Here is a 26,761-nt window from a genome sequence, read left to right as displayed (position 1 = left end):
TGAAATTGGCCCCGCGGTCATGCGATAATATAGCCTGTACATTTTAGATGTATACAATGCACATCATGCTCGCTTGAAAAATTTCCATTACCTACTTACAGAACTCAAGATGGGCCCACCGTCCGGGTTGTGCGGTGATTTCAATGCTACATACGTGGCCTGTGGATATCGCAATAACACACAAAAGGGAACCTGAATTTGAGACCACACACATAATCACCGATTCACCCTCATAACCGATCATACCAGGTCTGCTCGCCATGGAACTAGTGTTCGCGAAAGACACTTGGCCGGATCTGACTTTCACGCGAAGGGTCCAGTGCAAGTGGCTGAACACGGGCGACAGGCTGGGTACCGATCACCACATTATAGTCATCCACATCAATGGCACAAGTTACAAACATGCTGAAAAGAAAACCTTCATTACAAGTTGGACCAAACTCCGAAAAACCCGCAGAGATCGAGAAACAGGAGATCACAGCCACCAAATTTATCTTAGTTGGCTCATGGATTTACGCAACGATCTAAACAAATCAATTATCCGCATAACCACGACGACAGAGACCTCCGAGGTGGGCCGGCATGTCTTACATCCGTGGGACGAGCGCCGAGGTCTCACAAAACGGGGGAAATGGCAAAAGCTCAATCTAAAATTCGCCATCAGAATATCCCAAATCACCAGAGCAGCCCACGAATACGCGGACCAGCTGACCAATGTTAGCTGCCATACGTTTTGTGGTAAGGTAATTGGTACGCTGGGCACCGCGAGAACCTGGGTTCATCCTTCGGTCACTAATAGATACGAGAAACACGAAATCGCATGAAAATGCGCCGCTTCAAATAGTCATCCACCAGTAGGGAGGAGACGGAAACCAGCTCCTGAAGAACCTTGAACACAGGTGCCTCCCCGTGGCTCTAAGCCAAGCTATGAAAGTGACCCGCTAGGCACTGACATAACTGTCCATAATATGAAAGCCACACTCGCAGACATGTACAGGAACATGGCACTCGGTGACGATGGGATGCAATATATTCTGCCACGAAATCTCCCGAATGAGGACCTGGAAACGCTCCGTGCTATGTGCAATCAGCACTGGCATGCCGGCACTCTCCCTCTGGAATGGCGGCCTGCCGAAATCACTTTCATGCTCAAGCTCAAAAAACCACTGTGGAGCAAAAAGTTATGGCGAATTTACTTCACATCGTACATTGGAAAGCTGCTTGATTATGTAATCTTAAAACGCCTCCAACCTTTCTTGGAGATGCACAATAGCTTCTCCCTCACACACTTTCGAATTCTTCCCCATTTGTACCCTCACAATGTTCTTCGTCAGATTAAAGAGGATCTCGTTGCCCCCCCCCCCCCCCCCTCAGCTCGCACACGCGCCCTCTTTTGGCACTTGATGTCAACGGAGCATTAGATAACGTTTCCCATTCTCTCATCCTTGAGAATGTAGCCCACTCCCACTGTGGGTCCCGTATATAAATTGCGTACGAGCCTTTCTCAAGGAGCGTGTAGTGACAGTGGGAATGGGCCCATATGGTCATCACATATTAATGTTACCAGCGCAGGCACACATCAGGGGTCACTGCTCTCGCCGATGCTATTCAACATAGCTGTGGAGAGACTACCTCAGTTCGTGGAGGAGGTCGAGGGGCTATACCAAGAGATATATGCTCACGATTTGACTCTCTGGAGGAGCACCCACTTCGGCGGAGAGCTTCAGGACTGCCTGCACAAGGCAATGGATATAGTGTAGCTGTACCTCACGAATGTAGACTTCTAATGTGCGCCAAATAAGCCAGAAATACTATTAATCCGACCCCGAAGCAGCTCCGAAACACCAATTCCAGTGACTGAAGTGGAAATTCAAAGCATACTAATTTCCATTCAAGAAAGGTTCCGAATCGTTGCTTATCACTTCCAAATACATGCCAGGGCTCACATCATAGTAGGTCTTTTTGGACGACAGCGCGAGAAAATCATAGGTATCATGAGGCACGTCAGTAACCGGCGCTAAGGATCCCAGGAAGCCGATGTGCTGCGGTTGGTCGAGGAATGCATTATCAGCAGGCTTAGCTACGACCTCGCATACCATGATCTGACCCTCTACCAGACCAGCCGCATAAACAAATTGCTAGAAGAGCCGTAATACAAGTGCTCGGAATTCCTGTCTATGCTTCCACGGAACGACTACCTGCTCTCGGGGTGTGCAACACCACCGAGGATCACATTGAAGGACACAGAATAGCGCAACTCGAGCGGTTAAGACTGACCCACACAGGCAGGCGTTTCCTCTCATGGCTGGGCTACCTGCAGCATTCACCCTTTACGCGAGAGGAAGACCCCGTCCCCTCAAACATCCGCACCTTACTTATCATAGCGACCATACATGACAATATGCATCAAAAGCATCATAATGGTCGCCGGGGTGCACTTGTTAGATACTTTCCGAATATCCTCAACGCCCAGCTGGAGCGCACCGTTTACTATACCGACGCTGCCCACCACGCCTTTGCGATAGGAATCAAAGGAAAACAAGTTCCGGTGGTCGTGGATGATCCGCGTAATATCGCCACGTAGTGTAGGGTCCAAACCGACGCTACACTCACAGAGGAGACATTGGCCATATCACTCACCATCAACCAGATCGCCAGCCACAGCAAGAGATCACCCAAAAAACGATCACACTATCATCGCAGACTCCCAAGATGCATGTGGAGCCTACCCTAGGGGTCATATACCTTAGGAAGTCGATCGCGCTGCCACCAGCACACGCAAGCTCCCCATCACTCCAAATCCTCAATGCCACGCATCAGGCTGATTTGGGCACCTGTTCACGTCTCACTGTCGGAAAAAGACCACGCTCAAGCGGCTGCGCGAGAGGTAACATGCCGGGCACCTGGCAGGTAGGCGAGTGACGCAGATCAAGCCTTCCAGAACTTGCCCAACACATACGGTGACATTCTACTTTCACAGACTAGGGCGCTTGCCATACCATTTCCCACCCAAATCATTTCACTCGGGCTGAAGCCGTCTTCCTGACACTGCTTCAAGCCAACTCGTATCCAAACCTACTCCTCAACAAATTCTCCTAATCTCATACCCCACCAACTAGCCAGGCTACGGCGCACCACCGATGACATTCCATGTCACGATTGAGTGACAAAAACTACCAAAGTATATTCCGGTTCTGAAATCGCCTCAACCAACATATGCTCAGCGCGAAGCGATCCTCCATCACTCCGAGCCTCCGGTCTGGCGGACCCTGATACGACGAGCACGAGCGCTGGCGGCTGCCATTGGGGCCCTGTACTACGGGCCTCAACGACATCCATCCTCTCACTTTATAATAGTTCTTTTTTCTTCTTCTTGCTCTGTAGTCCCTTTCTAACAATGGATTAGTCCAAGTGTACAATGAGAATAATGAGTTAAGCCGCTGTGTCGAACGGGGTTCAAGCTCGAAATGAAGCAAGGCGTAGTTTCGAAATTGTTCGCACTGAAGTTTCTCAATGCTCTACAGAAACAGAGCGGGGATGTGGACGTTGTGTCGACAATATTCACGCACCGATACAGGCAGGCAGTTCTCGCACAATAGGGAGTGCACGCATAGCCTGTGGCGTTCGTTCGGCATCTGCACGTCCACCTTCTACTTGCGCCAGTGCTTTGGTGCGTCCACTGCGCACGCTATATGGAGCTCTGCCACAGCCTTGCACGGAAGTTTCATGACCAGGGGTGGTATTCTGTAAGAGTCCACCAAGTGGACTGTCTATTTCAGCCGCTGCTGATTGACTAGGGCCGCTCGTCTCCTCTTGTCTCGTACGGCTGCATCCAATTAGCAGCGGTCGAAATGGATATTCCACCAGGTGTATATTTACAGAATTCCCCTCCCCCCCTCCGATGAAAATTATTGAAGGACCAAGCTTCTACGATGCCTTTTCGCATCGCCCGCCAATCTAGTCTTCGTTTTGCTTCTGTGCAATAAAAAACTAAAAAAAACATGATTCTTTCGGAACTCTCTTTTCTAATGCAACTCCACGTGCTCCGCTGTTTCTTCTTTCCACTTTCTGACGAAAATGTACGGGGCAGCGCTAGGGTTTAGGCGCTGCCCTTTCGTGGACATCCCGCAGATGTGCAGCAAAGCAGGACTCATCTGCTATTCACTCGATGTGTTCACAGCACAGAAAGTCACGCTTTGACGGTACCCATGATGGATGCGATGAGCGCGCAATGCGAATTCATATTCTTCGAAGCTTCAGCTCTGCCATGAATGTGTGACATGTTTTGTCTCTGATGGCGATACTTTTCCCACTCCCGTTTGTGCACCTATAGGCATTCTCCTGCGTTCTGCCAGGTGCGTCACTGGTAGCAACACAAAGCAGGGGTGCTATAACGTAAAAGTATTCCAAACTTTTCGATTCCAATTCTGCAATCAGCGCTCTGCGATTGCTAAAACTTTTTTTGAGCCGCCCCCCCTTTAACTGCCTGTCACGGGACGTCGCAAAAACCGCGATAGCTTCCCATCTGATATGATATGACCGAACAAATGAAAAACAGTTGTCTGATTCGACACCTTTACGCAATTAGCCTTCGGCTATTGGTCAAAAGGTTTTGGGCTGGACCCACTTCACCTGCCTGTCACGCGGCGCCACAAGACCACAAAAACTCACCGCGTCAAAGTGAAGTGCACGCGTTAAAGGGGCGTTAATATGCCAAAAAAAAAACTGAATTTTCTTCTGTATAGCCGCAGGCTGCCCAGTTCCGAAAGGAATGAAAGCTGGCTGCCGATGTTCGCTGAGGCACTGGCTACTCGCCCCCACCGGAGAGCATGAGTTTGCGCATTAAAAAGCTTTTTGCATCGCCATGTAATGTTTTTGAGCACTTTCGGAACGTTTACGACCGCGTTCTGCCTACTCTTCCTTGCTGAGGATTCCTCTAGTCTCATTCTTAAGCTTCCCTTGCATGCCGCCCCGAATATCCACCAGCCACTACAAGCTAAGGGAAAGCGGACCAGTCGCAGACGTCGGCGCCAGCCTCTTCATCCAGTTCTCGATATCCAGTACCGCGGCTCGGCCCCATCGAACCCCTCTTCATTTGAGCGTGCTCCTCGCCTCTTGTCAGACAATTAGAAAATGCAAGCCGCTTGGTGTAGGCAATGCTATTTGTTTTTCAAGCTAACAAATGTGACCTCCTATGAACAAAAACAGCGTTTTATTGGTCTGTTAAGAGAACCCCGTGGGTGACCGCCCGGTGCTTGCGTTGGCGGTTACGCAAATTTGACGTCAGGAGATTGGAATAAAAACATATTGGAATAGTTTTACGTTATAGGGCCCCAGCACACAACACAAACATTGAAGGCAACAAAAAATTTTGTAGACTTGGCCACAAGATCCGCTTGTATGCGGCTGGGAGCAAGTGCTCAGATGGAACGTCGTGCGCTGTCATTCGCCGCCATCCATGCGGGTGATGGCTGGTACGTAGGTCTCCGGCCCAGAGAACGTCAGAGAAACGTCACTTCCTCTAGTTCAAAGTGCGGCCGCTAGATGCGAGATTTTGCGAAAAAATGCATGAACTTCGTTCATTTCCACTAGTTTCTCGATGAAAGCAAGGCTGTGTCAAGCAGTTTCAGCGCCTTAGCTTCCATTTGGACTAAAGATCTCGGCAACAAAAGTTTTCTTCAGTATCCCTCTAAGCTTGAAAGCAATAAGCTTAATGAATAATAAGGGAACTATACCCAATCATCTTTTTAACCAATTTATTTCGCGCACATACTGCAATGCATGAATTCAAGCCAGTTTCTTCAGAAGGCCCGTGCACATGGAAAGAATTTGGAACTAACACCTGTTTTTAGATAAGCGCAGTCAAAATAGCGGTGAAAGTGCACTGTTCGACTTTCTTAACGAAACACTTTCTTATGCACTGAAGCCTAAAAAGCACTGCAATACAAATTATTTTGTCGTCAACTTATGTTATTACCTCAAAAGTAGCGTCAAGTGCAAAATTGGTTCTAAGTTGACCAGACATTCGAAGATTAATTGTGATTTGGGCAACAACAATATTTGCTTCCCAGGTAATTTCAAGACTTTACTATCCCGCTCAATATTAGAATTTTTCTACATGCAGAGGTGATATTAAAAAAATTCTGTGGTTGGTAAAAGAAAACACCGCCCATAGTGATGCATGGTATGATGGTGATATATGAGGTTTTATGGCGCAGGTGCCAGGTATGAAAAGAGAATTCCATATGCATGGTACGCCGAATAGCGATAGCTGTTGTGTACTGTATGGATCAAAATTTTAAGCGTAGAAATAAAGACACTTAGGCCGTCTTTCGCTTGATGGTAATTGACACTGTAGACTTGTAGACAGCAGGCGGCAGACAGCTGTTCATAAACAGCAGTAGAATGGAACGTCCAACAGCAATGTTTTTGAAATCATACTTGTAATGCCATAACTCACAGATTGCAAAGAGGTAGACGAAACGCATGCGTATTTAGATTGATATCCACATGATAGATATGTAGATATAGTCTTCTAAGAGTCACTGAAAAAAAAAACGTCACAACTTAGCACTTCTCTGCTAGCTATTCCATTATTTTTCTCAGTTTTCTTATGGCACATAATAACTTGCCATTACGATCGTTAATTGCCAGGCCGCGGATCTAGAATCTCGCTTTTGTGTGTTGTTCGTGCATGCGTAGAAGATGGTAGCCTAGCATTGCAAGCAGCCATGACGGGCGGGGATGCTACTTTATCAAGCATCCTTTCAGTGTTCGCTGAGATTCCTTTTTTTTTGCGAAGTGAGAACCGCTGAGAGCCTGACTCTCCGCTATAAGTGTGAAACAGTTTTATGTCACTGTGTAGCTTTTAGCGTGCTTTTGACATTACAAAGACATCATCCAATACAAAAAATCTTTTGCAAGAGAAATTTGTGGTGACACGCCAGTACAGAATGGGGCATTTAACCACAATACGTCGTAAAACTCGGCATGGTGGCACCCGCAACTTATATGCATTTCAAGTGTTCGTGCTATATGCATCGTAGTATTTTCGTCCCTTCCTCATTTTAGCATGTGATCTAATATTCTGCATTGTACGGTAACTAAATAGAAAAGCAATACTGGTTTGCAAGTACAAATGGTGTGCTATGAATCCATTTAGCGATATTTACTGGTTGTTAACGGACCTCGTCTCACAATATATATATATATATATATATATATATATATATATATAGATATATATATATATATATATATATATATATATATATATATATATATATATATATATATATATATATATATATATATTTATGTATTAATATATATGAAGCGGATTATATATATATATAATGAAGCTGATTATGGACATTTCGGCCGGGTCCGGCCTTCATCAGAATGAAGGCCGGATATATATATACATATATATTTTGCCGCGATTTTTTAGATATGGGGCAAATTGACTATACATACCGATCAGAACGATACAAAATGCTGCAATAAATGTTTTCTAGAACGGTCTACGACTTTCGCATTCAAAATTGTGCCCTAACAACGCACATGCTAAGAGGGATAACCTATCTTAACTAATTATGGAATTAGGCTTAGTACAATATATAGTCGGACCGTCTTCATACTATGGCCAACAACATGCATTTGGTCACGTCACCCGTAGAGGGCTTAGTAGAATTCCTGAACCTTGACATAAATGAGCTGCCTATTTCCGCTGTATGTTGATGCGACGGCTTCCAGCGCCTTCAGTATTCCACGTGGTATCTATGGTTGTAGAGAAATAGCGTATATATGCTACACATCTACTCCGTCGTGGCGGCAGCAGTGCTGTTAATTGTGACCTTATTCATTATTGCATATTTGTAACACCTAGAAACTTAACTTCCAAGTCTCAGTCGAGGCTAATCCGTGCGTTCTCTTCTTTTCCAGACAACCAACCTGGATACGACTCTGCATATCAGTCCAGCTTGGGTTAGTATGTACAACACATTCTTTGATATACGTGATTTTCTTTCATCTGGCCATTGGTAATATTCCTATACTTAGCATTTCCTCTCGAATGGGTCCCTCCCATGCACACAGTAGCTTCGGCATCGTTTAATGGGACCCAAAACCACCCGCGACATGTCGTGCGATGTCGGTATAAATGACAAATAAAACTATTTTGTAGTGATAAAATAGAGCACGCTATTCGTTATTTACGCAAAAATTAAACTTTAAAGTTGGCGCGTTAAATTCCAAAGAAGCAAAAGTAAAAAATGATGGTGTGTGTAACGAACCGGCCGCGAAAGCTTAGTGCTTGAAGTGTATGCAATCAGATTACTATACGTAAGTCGGCTGCTACAATTATCGTTCAAAACCGCCGCTTTTATACCACATAGACGCTTGCGCTTTGTTCTATCCTTATTACGAGTAACTGAAAGAACAAACTTCATAATAACGAGCGGCGCTGCCTTCGTGGCATCCAGTGGAATGGCAGAGCCGTGGTGTCCCTCATGGCATGGGGGCTCAGATGAGTACTTTCATTGGTGCGGGGGTTTGCGAATGAGTACGTTCAGTTCTCTGGTTCCCTTATGAAATACAAAAAAATGCTGCTGGCTAATTGTTCCCCGAATGGGTGCCACCACTACATGAATAAGACCACTGGAATATCCCACCACTCCCCACCAATGGCGCGTGCAATCGCTATCATGGTCACCTACGACTGTTTGCAGCATATTTCTAGCGTTCGACTTCATAATGACGTTCGCGACTGAAGATTCGGAAATGATTATGAAAACTGTTCGAAGGCGTTACCACAGCAGCATTGGACACTGTGACCGGTAAGCTTTCCACTGCATGAAAGAAAATGGCTACCACAAAAATTAGTTGGTTGTCGGTCCCTTTAATGTAATTAGACCTATGATCTATACTTCTCCCTGCATAAAGCAGAAGTAAACATTCTTTCCTCTACGAGCGCCATATACCCGTTTTGCGTACATGACATCGCTCCGTATACTTCTCAAACTTTTTATCTCGCCGATTTGATGTTTGCATTAAGGCAAAGCTTGCGACCGGTATGGTGCATAAATATCAGAAAAATTGCACCAGATTCTAGTTGTTGCCTTTCTGTTGCATAAACATAAAGATTTCATGAAAAAAGACATTTTGTAAAATATGAACACTCCTATTTTTACCAGAATATTGCCGTTATTGTTCCCATTTTGAATGCTGCTGTGTCTAAGTGAGCAGGTATCGAATAAATGCCAATAATTATTTAATTACACTTATAAGTAAGCGTGCAAATATGTCTAGGAAATATAGTAAGATAATTGTGGAGTGTTTTTTCAAAGTAATATCCGAAAGCCGTAAAGCAACGGTTGCACACAAGCCGATGGTCAGACATTCACTTGAGCATCAGTGCCGTAGCGTAAAATATTTGCGAGGTAATTTTGCCAGCAAATGCTCTCACCAACTAATATTCTGAACATTGGCAGTGGTATCAGTGTTAAAATTGAATCAGCGCTGTCATATCCTGGAGATGTCTGCGGCCATGCAGAAATATAGTCCAATTTCCAGCGAGAATATTTTCTTTCGAGCAGTAGGAGTAAATATTTTATTGCTCCTAATAACACACCTGAAAAAAATTTTCCGAATATAACACTTTCAAGCATTTGTTTAACAAATGTTTACCAAACACCGTCTTTCGCCCACACGGATTTAGCTCTGAAGGCATATCAGCCATAAAGATCCCCCCTTTTCCCCAAAATTTGGTGTCAGTGGCATCCGCAGTTCTTTCAATACAACTAGCTAAATTTTAGGTTGTTCATAAAGCCCACTTAAACAATCTCATAAAAACTCATAAACAATCTCATAAACAATCTCATAAAAACAATCTCAATAACTAATAAAAACAGTCTTAATTCACTCACACACTTCTGACTTTGCCTACACATCCTTCGTAACATGCACCACATGCTAACGAAGCATGAAGGTTACTCGATTTCTTCACCAAGGACACCGCGGGCGCTTATATAACGTATAAAGATAGGCAGAAATTGAGCACTGAATACACCTATGTTCTCGCCAGGAACATTAAACTCTCTCCTCAGATTGCAACTAGCATGATCCAAGTTTTCCTTATGTGAACATGGTGACACGTGCGGTTCTCCGGGGACTGTGGAAAACATTGCATAGAATGGCCGTACACCATTTTCAAGCACGTGTCTAAGCAATTTTTTTTGCAATCCCGTAATTAACTGATGCTCATAAAACTTCGCTCGCGCATCACCCATGGGATGTCCCCATTCTTCATGGAATGAAACATTGCCGTTAATTTAGCATTGCTTCCTACTGGGCTCATAAAACACGCTGGTAAATCTATGCAGGCCATATATAAGTAATCTTCCGCTAGAGTTAAACTCATTCTACCGAGTTAATATTTTTATACTATCTCATACACGGCATGATTCTTATTTCGATAAGCTATGAGCACCGCGTCTCGGACAGGTCAGAAGAAAAGGCAGAGAAAACCAAGAACGCGTCTCGTACAACGCACAAAAGGTAGCGTTGATAAAATTTTAATGGACATAACATACGCAATTCGCACTCACGTTTTCACGTTGCCAGTCACATGGGCCACAATATCGTCTAACAAAATATTGCTGTCACTTTTGCTTCAACAAAGCGAACCGGTTTATTTTGTAAGCATTTCGCACAGGGACCCTCAAAACGCTGAAAACGAGTGTTAATCAATTTGGTTGAGCCTCAATTTTCCGGCACACTTCACCCATAGCATGACTGTTCCCCCCCTATCCACCCCCCGCATCTATGCCCCAATTTTCGCTAAATACAAACTCCGTAAATGATTTAGTTCCTTGAGGAGAGTGCGAAAACTTCACTATATTGTTTCTGAGCGCTTCCGATTGCACTTACTTCTTTGTAAATAAAAGAAAAAGGAAAATAATAGCAGCCAATTAGGTACTTGTGAGTGACTGCTAGCCCATTATTTCTAAAGCTGTGCTCGATTATCTTAAGTTTATTACCTCGATCATTGCTTGGTAACTTCTTCTAGCCATAACGTAGACTATTTTAATTAAATTCAATTGTGGGACTTCGTGACAAAACCATGATCCCATTAATAAACACGCCATAGTGGAGCACTCCACAGTAATTTGGACCACCTGCGGTTCTTTAACATGCACCTAAATCTAAGCACACGAGTATTTTATCCCATTTTGTCCCCATCAAAATGCAGCCACCATTGATGGGATTCCATCCCGCGAATTCATGCTTAGAAGACCAACACCATAGCCATGTACTAGTTTGTAAATGCATGTTGACCTCCAGTTGAAATGCTTTGTGTAGAACATATGAAGTGCCTGGTTTTGTTATTTCTTGAGTGCATGCTTCATCTGTTAGGTCAAAACTATGTTTTTCAGCTAATCAATGTGCGGGTATGTAACCTAAGTGATTACAGGAACGTGACAATTGTTCAAAATAAGTAGTGTTTCGTACAAGTGCTAAGCTAAATTTCCTGAGTAGCTGGACAGTATTTATTCATGTATATTGCGACAGGCTCCTTAGACACGTCATCGATCCCATCAAGCGATAAGATGTTTGGGTGAGGGCAACGAAGGGACATACTGCGGGCATAAAACCCTATTTGCGTGTATTTTGGCTATGAGCGATACAGCACAGTAGCAACCAAGATAGCACGTAACAAGCTGCATTTGCGTTTCCTTAGTACTTACATACTCCTGCTGTTGGAAGGTTTGTTTAATGTAATGGGGGATGAGTAGCTTAGGATAGGCCGCTGTCTCTTCGACGTAAGAATCTTGTATGGAAGTTTGGCGGTGCTGCTGCTGTTGGCGCTGGTCTTCTTCCCCACACCGCGGTCTCCTTAAATCTCGTAACCTTTGGTGTTGTCCCCCCGCCTCAAGGACAAGAACACTCACAATGTACAGATCTTAGTACAGCATTATGCGGCTTCAGGTGAACGATGTGAACGATATCAGTCTGGATAAGCGCAGATACCGCTGTACGTCTGCCTGCAGTCTTTTTGAAGAGCCCTAGGGGACCATATTCTAAAAATTAAATCATGGGGTTTTACGTGCCCAAACCACTTTCTGATTAAGAGGCACGCCGTAGTGGAGGACTCCGGAGATTTAGACCACCTGGGGTTCTACACCTAAGTCTATGTACACGGGTGTTTTCGCATTTCGCCCCCATCGAAATGAGACCGCCGTGGCCGGAATGCGATCCCGCGACCTCGTGCTCAGCAGCCTAACGCCATAGCCACTGAGCAACGACGGCGGGTGACTATATTTACAGTCTGATGACAGCTTCTATAAGGCTGTTATCATAAAGCATGTGGCCAATGATTGCTGGTCTAACACCGCGGCAGCTGTCGGGGACAATTAACAGAATTACCCTTCTTGAGGGAAACACGCTTCTGAACAGCTCCTGCCCAAGGGGGTGGTGTCGAGAGGGAGGGGGGCTCTATAGCCTTCTTTCACTCGTCATGGTCTAGGTCTGTTAATACGAATGTCGTCTACGATGCGAAAATGTGTAGAAATGCAAGATTTTTTTTTTGTTCAGACGAATCACAGATACCCACGTCTACTGGTAAGTACATGGGATGTACTAACACTTTTCTCCTACTAACTTCAACTTCCACACTTGTTTATAGTCACACCTCTTTATGAGGAATCCAAATTTAGGGAACTAAAATTATAGTGCCGGGAAATGCTACTTCCAACTCCCACAGGCACCCATGTAATTACCCTGCAATATAGTGAAAGCGGCTATAGTGACAAAAAGAATACCTACAAAATGTTTCCTTACTATATTAAGGAACGACGAGAACACGTGTTTTCCTCTCATGGGGCGCTTATAAATGTGTGCAAGTATTCACTCATGAAATGATGCCAGCCACTCTCTTGCTTTGTTCTGCACCACGCGTGTAACAATATTGTCGTTCAGATTTCGGGCAACACAACATGACTAGAGCTCTTCATGCGATTCAAATTTAATTAAACGCAAGGGAGACGGCGAAGGATTACTATTTACTCTTTTAACGGCTTCAGTAAATTATGACAAGATCACAAGAAAAAATCGCACAAACAACCGAATTTGAGCCCTTCACACCCAAAGATGCTTAAACTGCCTTTCACATTCACAGTGAAATCTGCCACGTATTGTAAAAGAATCAATGAACTTTGCTCACAAACATTTTGTCAGCAGTCTCATTTCAAGATACCGTTACCAGTGATGTGCAATTCTTTTGTCAAAAAGGAAGTCTTATTGGCTCTTTTTAACGAGAATGAGGCGCCCATAGAAAGAAAAGCCTTTTTTCGTATTTACAGAAAGGCAAAAATTCTGAACTACGCGGATACAGTGAAGATACCAATACAGTTAAGATAGTCACGTGGTGCTCACGATTTTCCTATAACGAGGTCCTACTTTATTAGTAATGAACAAGAGGACACGCACAAGGTCAGGGAACTTCTGTTATTTTATGTACCTATAGAGACAATTTAGATTGTTCAATGATTATCTTATGTTTTTTATTGTACATTGCTGCTGTTTCTCTACTTCTATTATAACTGCGTGCTGAACTGTATCTCGGAGCAAAAGCCCCTGTCAGGCTGTATAGCCTTTTGCTATTGCTTCGATTTCTGTTGATGTACAGAAAGAACGATATCAGCAAACAAACAAACAAACAAAGTCATCAATACCTGCTGTGCAGCAACAGGGCCAGACGGATGCAAAGTGCTTGGTGCGATTGTTAGCCTCTCAAGCTTCCAGCCATCCTTGCTATTTGGTAACATGCCAGAACGTCCAGGTGAGCTGTGTAGGCGGCGGTTGTGGCAATGGCTGCTGTAGGGGCAGGTAAGCGAAGGACAGTACAGTAAGAAGTTAACATGCAACTTGCTGCGGCACCGATGCTTGTATTTGTGGTAGAGGACCGTAAAGGGGACATCCATGACGCAAAAGGTTTCGTCAGTCACTCGAAAGCCCCTGCGCAAATGCCGCTGCCTCCTCAACTTGTCCTAGCTTTGGTACATATCTATGAGCTCTGCTACAGCACGTGGGTTCTCGGTATTCAGCATTTAGAAAACATAATCGGCATCGTACTTCATCCTGCCAAGTTCTGGCATAAAAGCACCAGCACTTTAGCACAAGTCGAGGACTATAATATACCTGGTGAAAATTTTACCCGATTGTTTCGACCGCTCTCGCAACAGCTGCTCGGCGTGCTACTTCCTCATGGCGCGATGACCGAAAACATCAGTGAAGCTGGTGTTGAAAGCTAACAACTACTACAAATCCTCTTCGTGATTTCTACATCAAAGCTTAGTTTTCTATACCACAACTGAGTCAAAAGCGAGGTAGAAGATGAAGTTGTTTAAATTGCTCATATCGTCTCATCGATTGTGTGAGCTCACCCATTCGTACGACGACAGCCAGTCGTAGACGTCGTGCCTAACTGTACCGTCGAACACCATGAGATTCCTGTTGAGAAGAGTGCCAGACCAGGCAATAGACAGGTGTGGGCAACGTCTGCTATGTAGAGCCAGCTATACCTTGTGGCAGAGTCTCAGACCAGAGTTCAAAGGTGGAGGCGATATAGAAAGTCCAACACTCCCACCAATTGACAAGGGGTGTGTTCAGCAGTGCTGGAGGTAACATCAAATTAAACAAGTAATCAAGTGGCGCAGCAGAACAGCTAGAAGCAAGAGCAGCTCATACTCGAGTCAAGAACTTGTGATGCGGCTAGCTCCAGTTTCTGTACTGCAGTTATCGACAATTTGGCTGACCTTGTTTATGCGCACTTCATCTTCCTTACTTAATATGTAGTGCCGATGAAAAGATCTGAACTTCATTCTCTACGTGCAACTTTTACATTAAAGGTACCCCGCAGTAAGTATGCTCAAGGTCGAAATCCTTTTTGACTGCTTCGAAACACGACGCCATCTGGACGTCAATATCGAACTTTGTTCCGCAAATAATCGCATACAAGCCCAACAGCGATCTATACGTTAACACAATGGAAGTGATGCAACACCTTTCACAGCGAAGCTGTTTATGGTTAGGGTTCCGTGGATTTTCTGTGTCCGTAAACAAATCTGCGTGTGTAAGAACTCAGCTCCTGCTTTCGTTTGTAAGATCGCTTCATTCTACCTAATCGCCTAACCAATTGACTATGCATTTTCGAATATACGAGGGCTCACCTTCGTGAGCGTGCCCATGTCTGGTAACGACGCTGTCCGAGAAGTTAAAGAGTAATACTAAATGATGTTACAGCTGTCATTGCTTCGCCCTTGGGGTGAAACTAGCCCCTTTTTTGTATGCGAGAACCACAAGTGTTTCTGTAAGAATCGTACATTTCTTGCATGTGTATTTCCTGCTTTAGTGAACCGGACTCACAGTGTCACTGATTTAGAAAATTTTTATCTATCGCTTGTGTGTGCGCTTTCTCACTGTGGAGCAACGAACGGGTCAGTGGGCCTGCTACTTCCGGCAGTATGCATTGTCTTTAGCCAGGCTTTCAAAGACGCCAACTGGGTCTATAAAATGAAATAAAAAAATATATGCTGGTTCATGCATGCACAGACGTTGCTAAATAAGCGATTGTTTTTCGATCAACGCTACAATATGCCTGGAAGGAGAATCGTCGTAAGTGGATTGACTTTTCACCAAGCTTTTGGCATATCTACAAGCTACGACATCTAACATCGCCCCTTTACACATTTAATAATGAAGCGTTTTAACATTGCAAAGCCACTCAAGGGCTAAGATTCGGTGTCAACCGCCATCATGGACGTTGACGACACAGGTGATGTCACAACTACTCAGCAGGAACGTAAACACGTGGGTGCGTAATGCTATTGCCCGCAGTGGAAGCAAGAACTCTGCTCTGGAGCTGATTCACCGAGGCGGTTTGGTGCGTCTACTTGGCAGGATTGCTTTTTCACCCAAACGTGCTGCAAGTCTCTAGAGCCCCGCTAACCTTATTTGTTCGGGCGGTGCATGCACCATTGATACCAGGACGGCTCGACGGCCATCGTATTTATGGCGGGTTGACTGAATCATTCTGAAATGTAGTGATTTTCTCATTAAAGTAACTGCACCTCTATGAGAAATGCTGGATTGATTGTTTTCGTATTACTTTGCCACAGATCGGCTTCTTGAAGGTGCATCCGAACGAGGCAGCTTTTACAATCAAACCCTACCGCATATGTGTTCGCCGCGGCCGGGAACCGAACGTGGGACCTCGGGTTCAGCAGCATAACGTCGTAGCCATTTGGTCACTGCGGCGAAATCTTCAGAACTCTAGCCTCAATTGCACCACATTACGTATTGTTGGAACATGCTGTGGCAAGTTTAATTTCAGGGTTGCCACTTCTTCCTTTTTTGCAGAAAGGATTCTACTTCGTCGTCATTGTACTGGATAACGATCATCCTTTTCTGCGTCGCATTTTTGTTTTGCTGCGGCGTAATTGTCATCACCATGGTGCCAACAGGTTAGAATAACGCCTGTGTCTAACTGTAAAATGGAATGTTACGCACTGGTTCGTTTTAAGAAGAAAGCCTTAAGAGGAAGCTTTCGCTCGGTTTCTCCTATCTAAATATATGTAAAAGGATAATTCGTTTTTCTCGACAACCACAGCACCACATTTGACGACCTTTATAGCATTTAAACGAAAAACTTAAAATCTAGTGACTGTTAGTCATGGATTTTTGATTTATGTGCTGAATTGTTTGTAAAAAATGGCAACAATTTATAATTTTAAGAGAAGTAAACTATGGAGTTTACAGCTCTGTAACTCAGCAATCAAAGATGATAACACAGTGCTGTGAATTGGATATCATATTAGTATATCTAAAGCGGACAAAATTTATATGTTACACAGAAATTCTAAAAAAAACTAATAATATGGTTATAGAGATTTTGCAGAGCCGTTGCATACAACCTTAGGAAATCATGCAAGTTATAAATTGACATATCAAATTTGCCCGCTTTGAGTGATCTGATGGATACCGTTTACAAGATCACGATATCTTTTCTTGATGCACAGATGTACAGATGCACAGATATGTAAACTTCGTGCTTCTATTTTTTTCGAGCTTCCCAATTTTTCAAAATTCTCTTCACGAAATTCAGGCCCTAAATGGAATTTGCGCTTCCAACAGTCACTACAATTTACTTTTACCTTACAAAGGAAACGAGTTTCGTTAATATCGGTCCAACGCTTACCCCAGAAAAGCATTTTTACATTTCGCATGTACATGATTGGGCCGTGTCGGATTTGGGCCCGAGATAAAGCTTCCTCTTAAGTGCCTCGTAGGCCGAAAAATCCATTGTACGGCACAATCGAAAAATTGACGGTCCGCCGTCACGGCACCAAAATTGATGGTGCCAACCAATCAGTGGTGGGAGTTAAACCCGCAAACTTTGGTGTTAATTGAGGCAAAATTAACTAAGGAACTCGAACCCATGACCGTTGGTGGGAATCGAACCATCAACCTTCGTGTGGTACCACAATTAAATGGCACCAGAATTGATGGTACCACAACCGATGGTAAAGCACGACCATTGGTGGTAGTTGAACACACGACCTTCTGCCTGAATTAAGGCGAGGTTAATTAGGTCACGGGTAATTAAGGCGCTCAAACTCACCACATTTGTTGGGAGAAAACAAGTAATAGGAAGTAACAAAGCGTCTGAATGAGACTGTCCAATAATGTAACAAATGTCTCGCGAGAGCGCAGGCTTTGACCCACATCCTCTATAGCTTACGTTAAAGTGCCTATCGACTTTTATTTCGTGGCCATAAATTCGCGTGTACTGAACAAGCGTCACGCACTGGTAATTAAAGCGCCACTTGTAATGTGAGCGCAATATTTGGTCCCTCATCTCTCGAAAGTATCTGCATGCAGAAACTGATATATCGGTGCCATATCCGTAGAAATAATCACATCATTATCGGTGACCAATTTTCTTCGATTTAACTTAAGACTTTTTCTACCAATTTCTGCTTCGGAAAATTTATCATGCAGCGCTTGATCTTCTCTTGGATACAGAAAAAGTTTATTTCCTGATCGCTTAAGCACGTTCATTCCTCGTAAATGCGACAATGCATAACGTGAAATCCACCAGAAGGCGGTCTAATGTAGTTACGATGCGGAAAACGCAGTGACGATTATAATTCGGAGAACCTTGGCCGTGGTGCCCACTAGAGCATCACTATAACGTCGCAATATTAGCAGATGACCACCTAGCTGTTCAGTAACGAGGGCGGCGACTGGCCCGAATTTGAAATTACAGAAGTAGTTGGAAAAGAAACTGGAAATAATTTACCCTAGAAATCTTTGAAGCGTCCCGATATAGAAAATGAAGTTTTCAGTACAGCATCAGTTTTGTTAACTCACAAGGTGACGTCATGAAGAGCTGTAAACCTGTGACCAGGCGCATTTGTCGCGCACTTGCAGTGGAATAAACCTATATTCATCTTGAATGTTGAGTGAAAATTTCGCTTATTCTTCAGTTGGCTTCAGTCGTGTTCATTTCATGACTACAGGGTGTTTCTAGCTGACTTCGGAACATGTTGGCGTAGCTGAGATATGATTCTCGAGTAAACATGGCTCGAAAATAAGAATGGTTGGTTAGGTTAATTTTAGATTTTGTGTGAACATGATAATAGTAGTAATCAATAAATTTTCATGCCGATAGCAGTCAATGTCAGTTATTCCGCATATATTACAAAATCATCACAGTTATTTGAGGAGCCGCTTTCAGAAGTGCTTAAAGAGACATCTTCTATGTTACTTTCGATTTCCTGGGTCATATCATGAGCTCGCATGCAACTAGGCCCTCACTGTCGCTTATATTGGACACTCTCCGGGAAGGGTGATAACTAAATAGTATTTAAAAGAACACGACAAGAAACACGCATGCCGAATGTTCTTGCTTTTAGGTCAACACTTCATAATTCGGCACGAAGCGTCAACTTCTCTAAAGTTCAGCGAAGAATTAGCTACTCCGCTTTTTAGCGAGTTTTTTTTTTGCACGTCCCAGGCATCATGGCATCTCACGTCAAAAAAAAAAGAACGAAAGGAGATTCTTCAAGTCACCGGAAGTGGATGTGGTGGTCGCGTGAAATCACACACAACTGAATAAAAACTCCGTCGATTAGACCAGTGTGGTGGTAAAATGTCATACTAATGACGGTCTCCACGTCAGCTGCCGAATTGACATCATTTATTGATCGTTTTTAGCGGAAACGTTTGAGGACATCATGTTCGCGCTTGTCCTGTCGAATGCTGACTGTACTCAGCTACTGTACACCGGAGCTTTCACCAGCACGTCCATCCTGCGTGATTTCGAGTAAGTGGTATGTGGTACCGTAAGACCGGCACGGCGTGTTTCGACACGAGGATAAACCTCTCTTTCGCGCCCCAAACCACGATGCACTTAGCCCGCCTACTTAATGGTCGCATTAACAAGTAGCATAATTACTCTTGCACTCGAGCATTTGAGATTCCGTAGCCCCAGTGCTGCCTAACTCCAAAGGCGATTCTCCCCCTAACTCGTATGAATTCATTTTAAATTATTTAAATGACGGAGTCGCTGCACTTGAGCGGAGATATAGCAGTGCAGGTTGTACTAACCAGAGTTATTGGTACCAGCAACCCACCTCCTGCTTGAAATGATATTCACAGGAGTCTTTAGCACGTTTATACTTCGCTCTATCTGCAAAACAAATTTGTACAAAACAAAGTACCAAGATTGATACGGAACCTCATTCGAATTGTGTGAAAGGCGGGTGCCGGTGCACCAATAATAATTATAGGAGTCCTCAAAAATGGGTCACTTCCAGCACCAATACAAAATATGCACACTAACGTTTTTTTTCCTTGTCATGAGGTACTGACGTAGAAAAGGCACGCTTGTACGCTTGCACGTCTTTTACGACGGAGCAGGTGCATATGGGACAGTTTCCCTTTTCTTTCCCCCATGCCTAAGTGCACCCAAACACGTAACCATGGCGACTCTACGATGGGATTCTGTATAAGGGGAGGGCGGTTCCGGGCAAAGAGCCACGACCTCCTTGGCGTGCTCAGAACAAGGCTCATGTGTCCGCGTATGCCGAAATTTGCCTGTGCGCCTTTGTTTGGTGTTGCACCACAGACCTGCTTGGCCGGTTAGAATTATTATTTCATTCAAAGGGCGCATAACTCGACGGGGTGGTAGTGATCCAATGATGAATCCAAGGCTTCCACACCTTGTCGTATACATGGGGAGATCCGTTCAGTACGCTGCACTACGATCAGAAGTCATAATTCGCATGCCACTGCGAACGTAACGCGGCCGTTGCGTGGTAAGTTCGAAGTATTGGTCTTCGCAGCGTCATGGCAGTACTGACTTCCATCTGCTGAGTTTTTCTTTCCTCCATGTTCTAGCGCATATTTTCTCTAAATTTGAGTGACGGCCTGGCTTCGCTTTACATGTCTTAAGATATATCAATTTAGAGACCTTCGTCTAAGGCCAGAAGCATTGCGTAGCCTAACCACTTGGACCAACGTCTGTCCTATAATATAATAAAAAATGAAGCCCAATTTTTCTACCAGCCTTTACTGAAGAAAAGTAATAGTTAGGAACAATAGTAAACCATAGTTAAGATTTAAAGCTTTTTTTAAAAGCTGCATAGGATCAACAGATGTTGTAACCTATTCGCACAAACAGCGCGACAAACGAGAACCGAGACAATCACCACGTGGCGCTGGTGACTGTCTCGCTCCTTGTTTCTAGAGCGGTTTCCATTGGAAGATGCATTACCACTAGTCCGGCGTCGTACGCAATGGCTCGTAGTTTAACAATTGTTGCTATTCTTTAAAATTTTCATTTGCCCCTTTCATGCAATGTTTAGCGGTTCAGTTTACAAACCAGACCTAGAATCTTTAATTGAGGGATTAGAATTCCTGGCTTTGTTTTCAAACAAAGTAATGTACCAAGGCCAGGTGTGTAAACGCAATGAAATGCAACGATCTATCCTAAGGTACTGCTTTAAACTTCTGACATTATTTGGTAGAACCTAACGAGACGCGAATGCCTTGCGCATTGTTACACACGCAAAATATGTCCATACTAACTCCCCGCCAACTGGCACGCAATGTTGCGAGGATATTATTATGGCTATATTGGTTTTGACTATACGGCAATGCTTACGCACATGCTGTTCATTCTTTTTTGTCAGGTGGCAGTGGGGACAGTGATGTGGTCGATGAAGCCCCGGACCAAGGAAGCGGTGGCGGTGGCGGTCAAGGACCGGGAACTGTCGTGCCGAATAACCCCCCCGTTATATCCAGCGGAACAGATACAACCAGCAGTGGCCAGCCTACCAGTGCGGGGCCGGCTGCATCTGCGAGGTCGCAAGCGACTCTTGCTGGTGCCAGCCTTCCTGCTGGTGCGAGCCTTCCTTCAGGCCCGCCTACCACTCAAAGAACAATTCCGACTAGGAAAATGACTGCTGTATCTCCGAGGTCACAAACAACTCCTACGAGAACAGCTACCGCACCACCTGCGAGCACAAGCGGTAAGAATTATTAAACTGATACATGCAAAAAGTGCAATCTCACTATGAAGCGCGCCCAAGTAGGAAATTCCGGATAATTTCGCCAACCTCGGTTTCGATACCGGGCAGCTATATCTATGCGGGTCAGTATAGAAGATACATGTACTTTAATTACCATCCTAGTCACTCTTTAGGGATTGTATCTGTATCATGATACGTCTGGCAAGACGTGTATCATGATACGTCTCGCAAGACGTGTATCAGTATCTGTACTTCCGTTACATGAAATGTTGTATGGTGTATCTTAAGATACAAGATAGTGGTTATCGCAGCACCAGTGTGCGGAACTATAAACGTTGGCTGTATGCACCTCTCAAGCTAATACTGGCGCCGCTAAGCCACCTGAACAAAACTAATGTGCTTCTGTCTTTCCGTCAGAGCCCTCCGGCCAGGGCAGGTGATAACGTCTGCCCGTCCTTGTAAGTGGAGTAGAGCCACGTGGTGGCGGTCGCGCCATCTCGACAAAAACAAGCATGCGAACTTCTGCGTGCAGCGGAATTTTGTTTTCTTGATTTCTTTTTTTGCAGTTGTGTTGGTGCCATGACATCTGCTCGTTGTCGCCGTGCTGTGCTGCGTGAGCCAATGCGTGCGGCGTCTAGCGCGCAAATTCTGATGGCGCTGAAGTGTCCCTCCTGAATTCTCTATTGCACAGTGCTTTGTTACGAAGTCTGAAGAATGCGAGAATGGGGTAGCCGTGCGTCTAATGGCTTTCACACATTGCTTTTGGAATGAAAACATTAATACCTTGAGCAAGAAAGAGAATAATTGTGAGATACTAACAGACCTATCATTCCTTACTACGACCAAAGAAGGTTGACCGGAGTTAAGAAATTTGCAAGCAAACATTTTTTTTGCATACGCGTTTGCTGCTAGATCATAATATGTACAATAAGAAATTCGCCAAGGTATCGAAGCATGTTAATATACATATAGGAAATATCGTACCGGATACAATTATTAAGGTGGTATCTCGCATCTGTAACTCAAATAGGGGTGGCCGAATATCTTGTATTGTTTTATAATGCAATTGCAAAGTATCTTTGTCCAGCCCTGGCTGTATCTGTGCACAGGAGCGTTTTCTTCTTCTGCGTCTTGCCATCACCCGCCTCGCCGCCAGGGGCCGTAGGGCGCCGACTAACATGGCCTCCCACTTTTCGTGCTTCTCATCCTGGAACAAGCCCAGTAACCGGTTCAAACAAGCCCGGTGTAAACAAGCCCATTTACACCGGTGCAGCCGGCAGGACGAGAGAAATGGGCGGACACTAGACATGTCTGGAAATGTGTCCCCCATTTCAATGTATCAAACGCCATTCCCGATGAACGAACGCCCTCTAGTTTAGGCCTAACGCCAAACCAGCCCCCGGAATCCAATCGGGAGAAACGCCGTCGCGCGGCGTCTGTCCTACACCAATAGAGGATTTCTTCTACAAATGCGGCAAGACCACACAACCACAAGACTACGATTGCAAACCCACCTGCAAGGTATGCGCCGAAGGGAACGAACCTGCAAGTGCAGAGTGCAAGGAGAGAGTGAAACCAAACCCACCAACCGTCAACATACAGCAACAGCGCCTCAACTGCCTCCGTGAACGAGACAACGGCTGGAGCTCCAGCAGTGAAGAGTTCCCGGAGCTGGGTACCTCGGTGACTAGCTCGAGCAGTAGCATTGCTGACAGCTCCCCAGACGCAGCAGATCTAAGTCAATACTCGGGACTGCCTCGCTCGGTATCTCGCTCGTGCTCCCGCTCGGTCACACGCGCGAGCTTGGCTGACGTGGCAAGCGGCTGGAGTGGATTGAGTGGTACGGCCAGCTTAGATTTCTCGTCGGCTGAAACCGTAGCCACGCGGATCTTCGAAAACAGACATTAGAGCCAGCAAAGCAAATTGCAGGTCCAGCACAGGCTATTGCAAAGCCAGCAGAACTTTGTACACAAGCTGTTGCAAAGTCAACAGAGACAGCAGGAGCTCACCGACAAACTGCTTCAATAATGCAAGTAACAAAAAAAAATCTCAGACAAGCTGCATCAAAAAAATTATGGCTATCCCGTAATTGACAGTAGATTTAAGCATGAAATAACAACCGGCAAAGCAGATTGGTTGGACATTATACAAGCCACAATCTGACACTCGGTATATAATACGTGTTCGCAGTAGCACACCGCAGCACACGAAACTCTTTTGAACTGAACCTAATTGCAAGTGTCGGCTCGCCGCCAAACAGCCATCCAGGGCACACTGGAAGCTGCCGGCTTGTTCATGCAGCGTGGTGTCATCTCTGGAAACAAGGAAATCACGGACCGCTGGCGTTGAACAGGCAACCGGGCCTCAGCGACCATAATTGCAATGAAATGTATGGTGCCCTGTATTTGCATTTCGAACATCGCTATTGACAATGACAAATAAAATTTGAGCGTAGTAGAAGATATAGGTTCAGTGATATTGTGAACAAGCATTAAAAAGAACTAGGAAGGAAAATTTTGTAACTTGTTTGGGCAGTAACTAGCGCATGTACTGATGTCCAGCACAAATGGCACGGTGCCAGAGAACGCGTTTACTAAGTTTTCGCTGGTCGACCGAGCCATACGGTTCTGTACTCGCAACTTGCTCGAATGTTCTTGTTTGAGTGCCCGGATAACGGCTCTGCCTTTCGGCTCAAAGTCACTTGAAGGTCGCCAACAACGGGAGCTAGGACCATTTCATGCTTGATAATGACCGAATATATACTCTTTAATGCTAATATTTAGAGCAGCCTTTTACGTGTTTTCGTTTCGTGGTATACTGAGACATCGCACCGATCACCGCACCGAATAGCAGAGGCGCTACGGCCACCGTTGTGTATACACACTCCACACAGTTTCCGCTTCCCCAAAAATACAGTTATCAAGCAGTAATCCTTACAGGGAAACTCTTGCGGCGAACGCTGTGCGCCAAAGCGAGCTCAAGGTAAATAGATCTGGTAGCAAAGCTTCCACAGAAGCCCGTATGTTCAAAACACGGCAGTTCATCGCTGGGGTACTACAACATAGAACAGTTCCAAACTTTTCTATTCCAATTCTGCAATCATCTCTTCGCGATTGGTCAAAAACTTTTTCGGACCAGCCCCACTTCCCCTGTCTGTCACGCGACGTCACGAAAACCACGATAGCTCCCCATCTGATATGACGTGTACACACGTATTATGCATCATTTGACCGAACAAAAGAAAGATAGTTATTTGTGATTCGAAGCCGTTTTGCCGTATGCCCTCGGCTATTGGTTAAATGTTTTCAGACGGCATTCATTTCACGTGCTTGTCACGCGACGTGACAAAATCGCAAAATCTCACGTCAAAGTGACGTCTACGCGTTAAAGATGCATTATTATGTCGAACAAAGCTAAATTTTCTTATGAAAAGCCGCGGGCTGCCGCGTTCCGAAAGGTATAAAACATGGCTGCCTCCGAATCGGTTTTTTTTAGTACAATAAATCCTCCGTGACCGTGTAACGTTTTCGAGCACTTTCGGCACGTTTACGACCTCATTCTGCCAACTCTTCTTTGCTGCGGATCCGCTTAAGCGTCCTCCTTAAGCTTCCGTTGCATGCCGTCGCGATTTTCGACCAGCCACCTCAAGCTAAGCTAAGCGGGCCAATCGTAGACGCCGGCAACACCTTCTTCATCCGGCTATCAATTTTCAGTGCACTGGCTCCTCCCCATCAAATCCCTCTCGTCGTGAGCGTGCCCTTCGACTCGTGTCAGCCCATAAGATAAGACAAGCCGCTCAGTGTAGGCAATCTTATTCGTTTTTCAAGAAAACAAGTGACCTCCTGTGAACAAGGCGGGCGTTTGATCGCTCTTTTCAGACAACCCAGCGGGTAATCACCCGATGCTTGCGTCGGCGGTTACGCATATCTGACGTCAGGAGATTGGAATAAAAACATATTGGAATAGTTTTACGTTATGGGGGCCCTTGGTTCATGAGGCTTAGCGCTGTGTGAGGAGGGAGCACTTCCACAGGAATAAAAAATAATGTGGCGCCATATCCATCGAAACCGGAAGTGACGCCATTTTATTCTCAAAGATGTGAAACTTGTTTTGGTTTCCTGCCATTACAGCAGTATATTCAAATTCCGAGCCCTTGGGCATGATTGACGTCCTGAGCTCTCGGGGCGGAAAGCTACGCAGTAAAAGGCCAGCCGTACAGGTGTCGAAATCGTAGCCCTGCGCAGAGCGTACTTTCTTTTGAGGCCAACGAAATCTCTTCGTGTAGAGTGGTGGTCCCATCTTCGGACGCCGGGGGCGTCTGCCAGCGTAGTCTCGCGAAAACAGCTAAAGTAAACAAGTACCTGGTAGCCGTGACTCACTATGTTTGACCGAAAAGTTTGAGAAACGACGAAAGTACAAGCGTTATCAAGTTCAGTTACACGTAGACAAGGAATATAATACAACCTTTATAGCGGGCGTGTTGTAACAGGTGAACTTTACGAACGCGCCTGTCTGCACACCTCAATATATGCATTGCATTGCTTGTGATACAAGCGGAGCCCTGGCGAGGGGCAGGCCATTCAGGCACGCTAGGGATGTGTAGGGTTCTTGAATGGCCCGTCGCTCGGCAGCCCTCGGTGCAGGGTGGGGGATATTCATTGAAGGAGTACTCGCCACCTGGACCGGGTTTTTCGCGATGGCTGCCGCCATTGCAGATTTCACTTCGCAAGGCGACAGGTTCGAGAAGGAACCTGCGGCTACTTGCTCTCTCTTTTTCTCAATGAAACGACTAGCGGCTGCGTGCCCGGGTGAACAAACAATTCCAGAAATAGTTGGAAACTTCAGCGTTTTTCGAAAGAGCCCAAGAGAAAGTCGTACTCATCCTGTGCACAGTGGACCGTAAAGATTAGGCGGGACTTCCCCGACATAGTGTCAAATAGCAAACATGAGCATGGAGCATTGGAGGCCGATGTCAGCGACGGCTCTGAAAATATATTAATCACAAACTTGAAACAAATGAATGCGACATCCTATTCAACTTCGGTGGTTTTGCTTAAGAGGGATGCTGACAGCTGTTGCAGGATGTGAGCAGTGCGACATGGTCTTGTTAGGCTCAGGTGACAGCGAGCATGCGCAACTGACTCTTCTAAAAGAATACAGTCGTC

General features: G+C 45.1%; 1 protein-coding gene across 2 annotated transcripts in view; it reads left to right on the top strand.

Moving 5' to 3' along the window:
- The window catches only part of LOC135898924 (uncharacterized), a 172,291-nt gene that overhangs the window by 3,294 nt on the left and 142,236 nt on the right, over window positions 1-26,761 (top strand). The window contains exons 1-3 of one of the 2 annotated variants that reach the window (XM_070526729.1): window positions 14,964-15,087; window positions 16,420-16,523; window positions 21,258-21,596. In XM_070526729.1, the coding sequence (XP_070382830.1) occupies window positions 16,511-16,523; window positions 21,258-21,596 (352 nt within the window). In that variant the 5' untranslated portion in view covers window positions 14,964-15,087; window positions 16,420-16,510. Of the gene's footprint in view, window positions 1-7,944; window positions 7,987-14,963; window positions 15,088-16,419; window positions 16,524-21,257; window positions 21,597-26,761 lie in introns of those variants that run through there. The other variant, XM_065428187.2, reaches the window with a different exon arrangement.

The sequence above is a fragment of the Dermacentor albipictus genome, chromosome 10 (assembly GCF_038994185.2).
Source record: "Dermacentor albipictus isolate Rhodes 1998 colony chromosome 10, USDA_Dalb.pri_finalv2, whole genome shotgun sequence".
Classification (NCBI taxonomy): domain Eukaryota; kingdom Metazoa; phylum Arthropoda; class Arachnida; order Ixodida; family Ixodidae; genus Dermacentor; species Dermacentor albipictus.
This window is presented reverse-complemented; position numbering and strand designations above follow the sequence as displayed.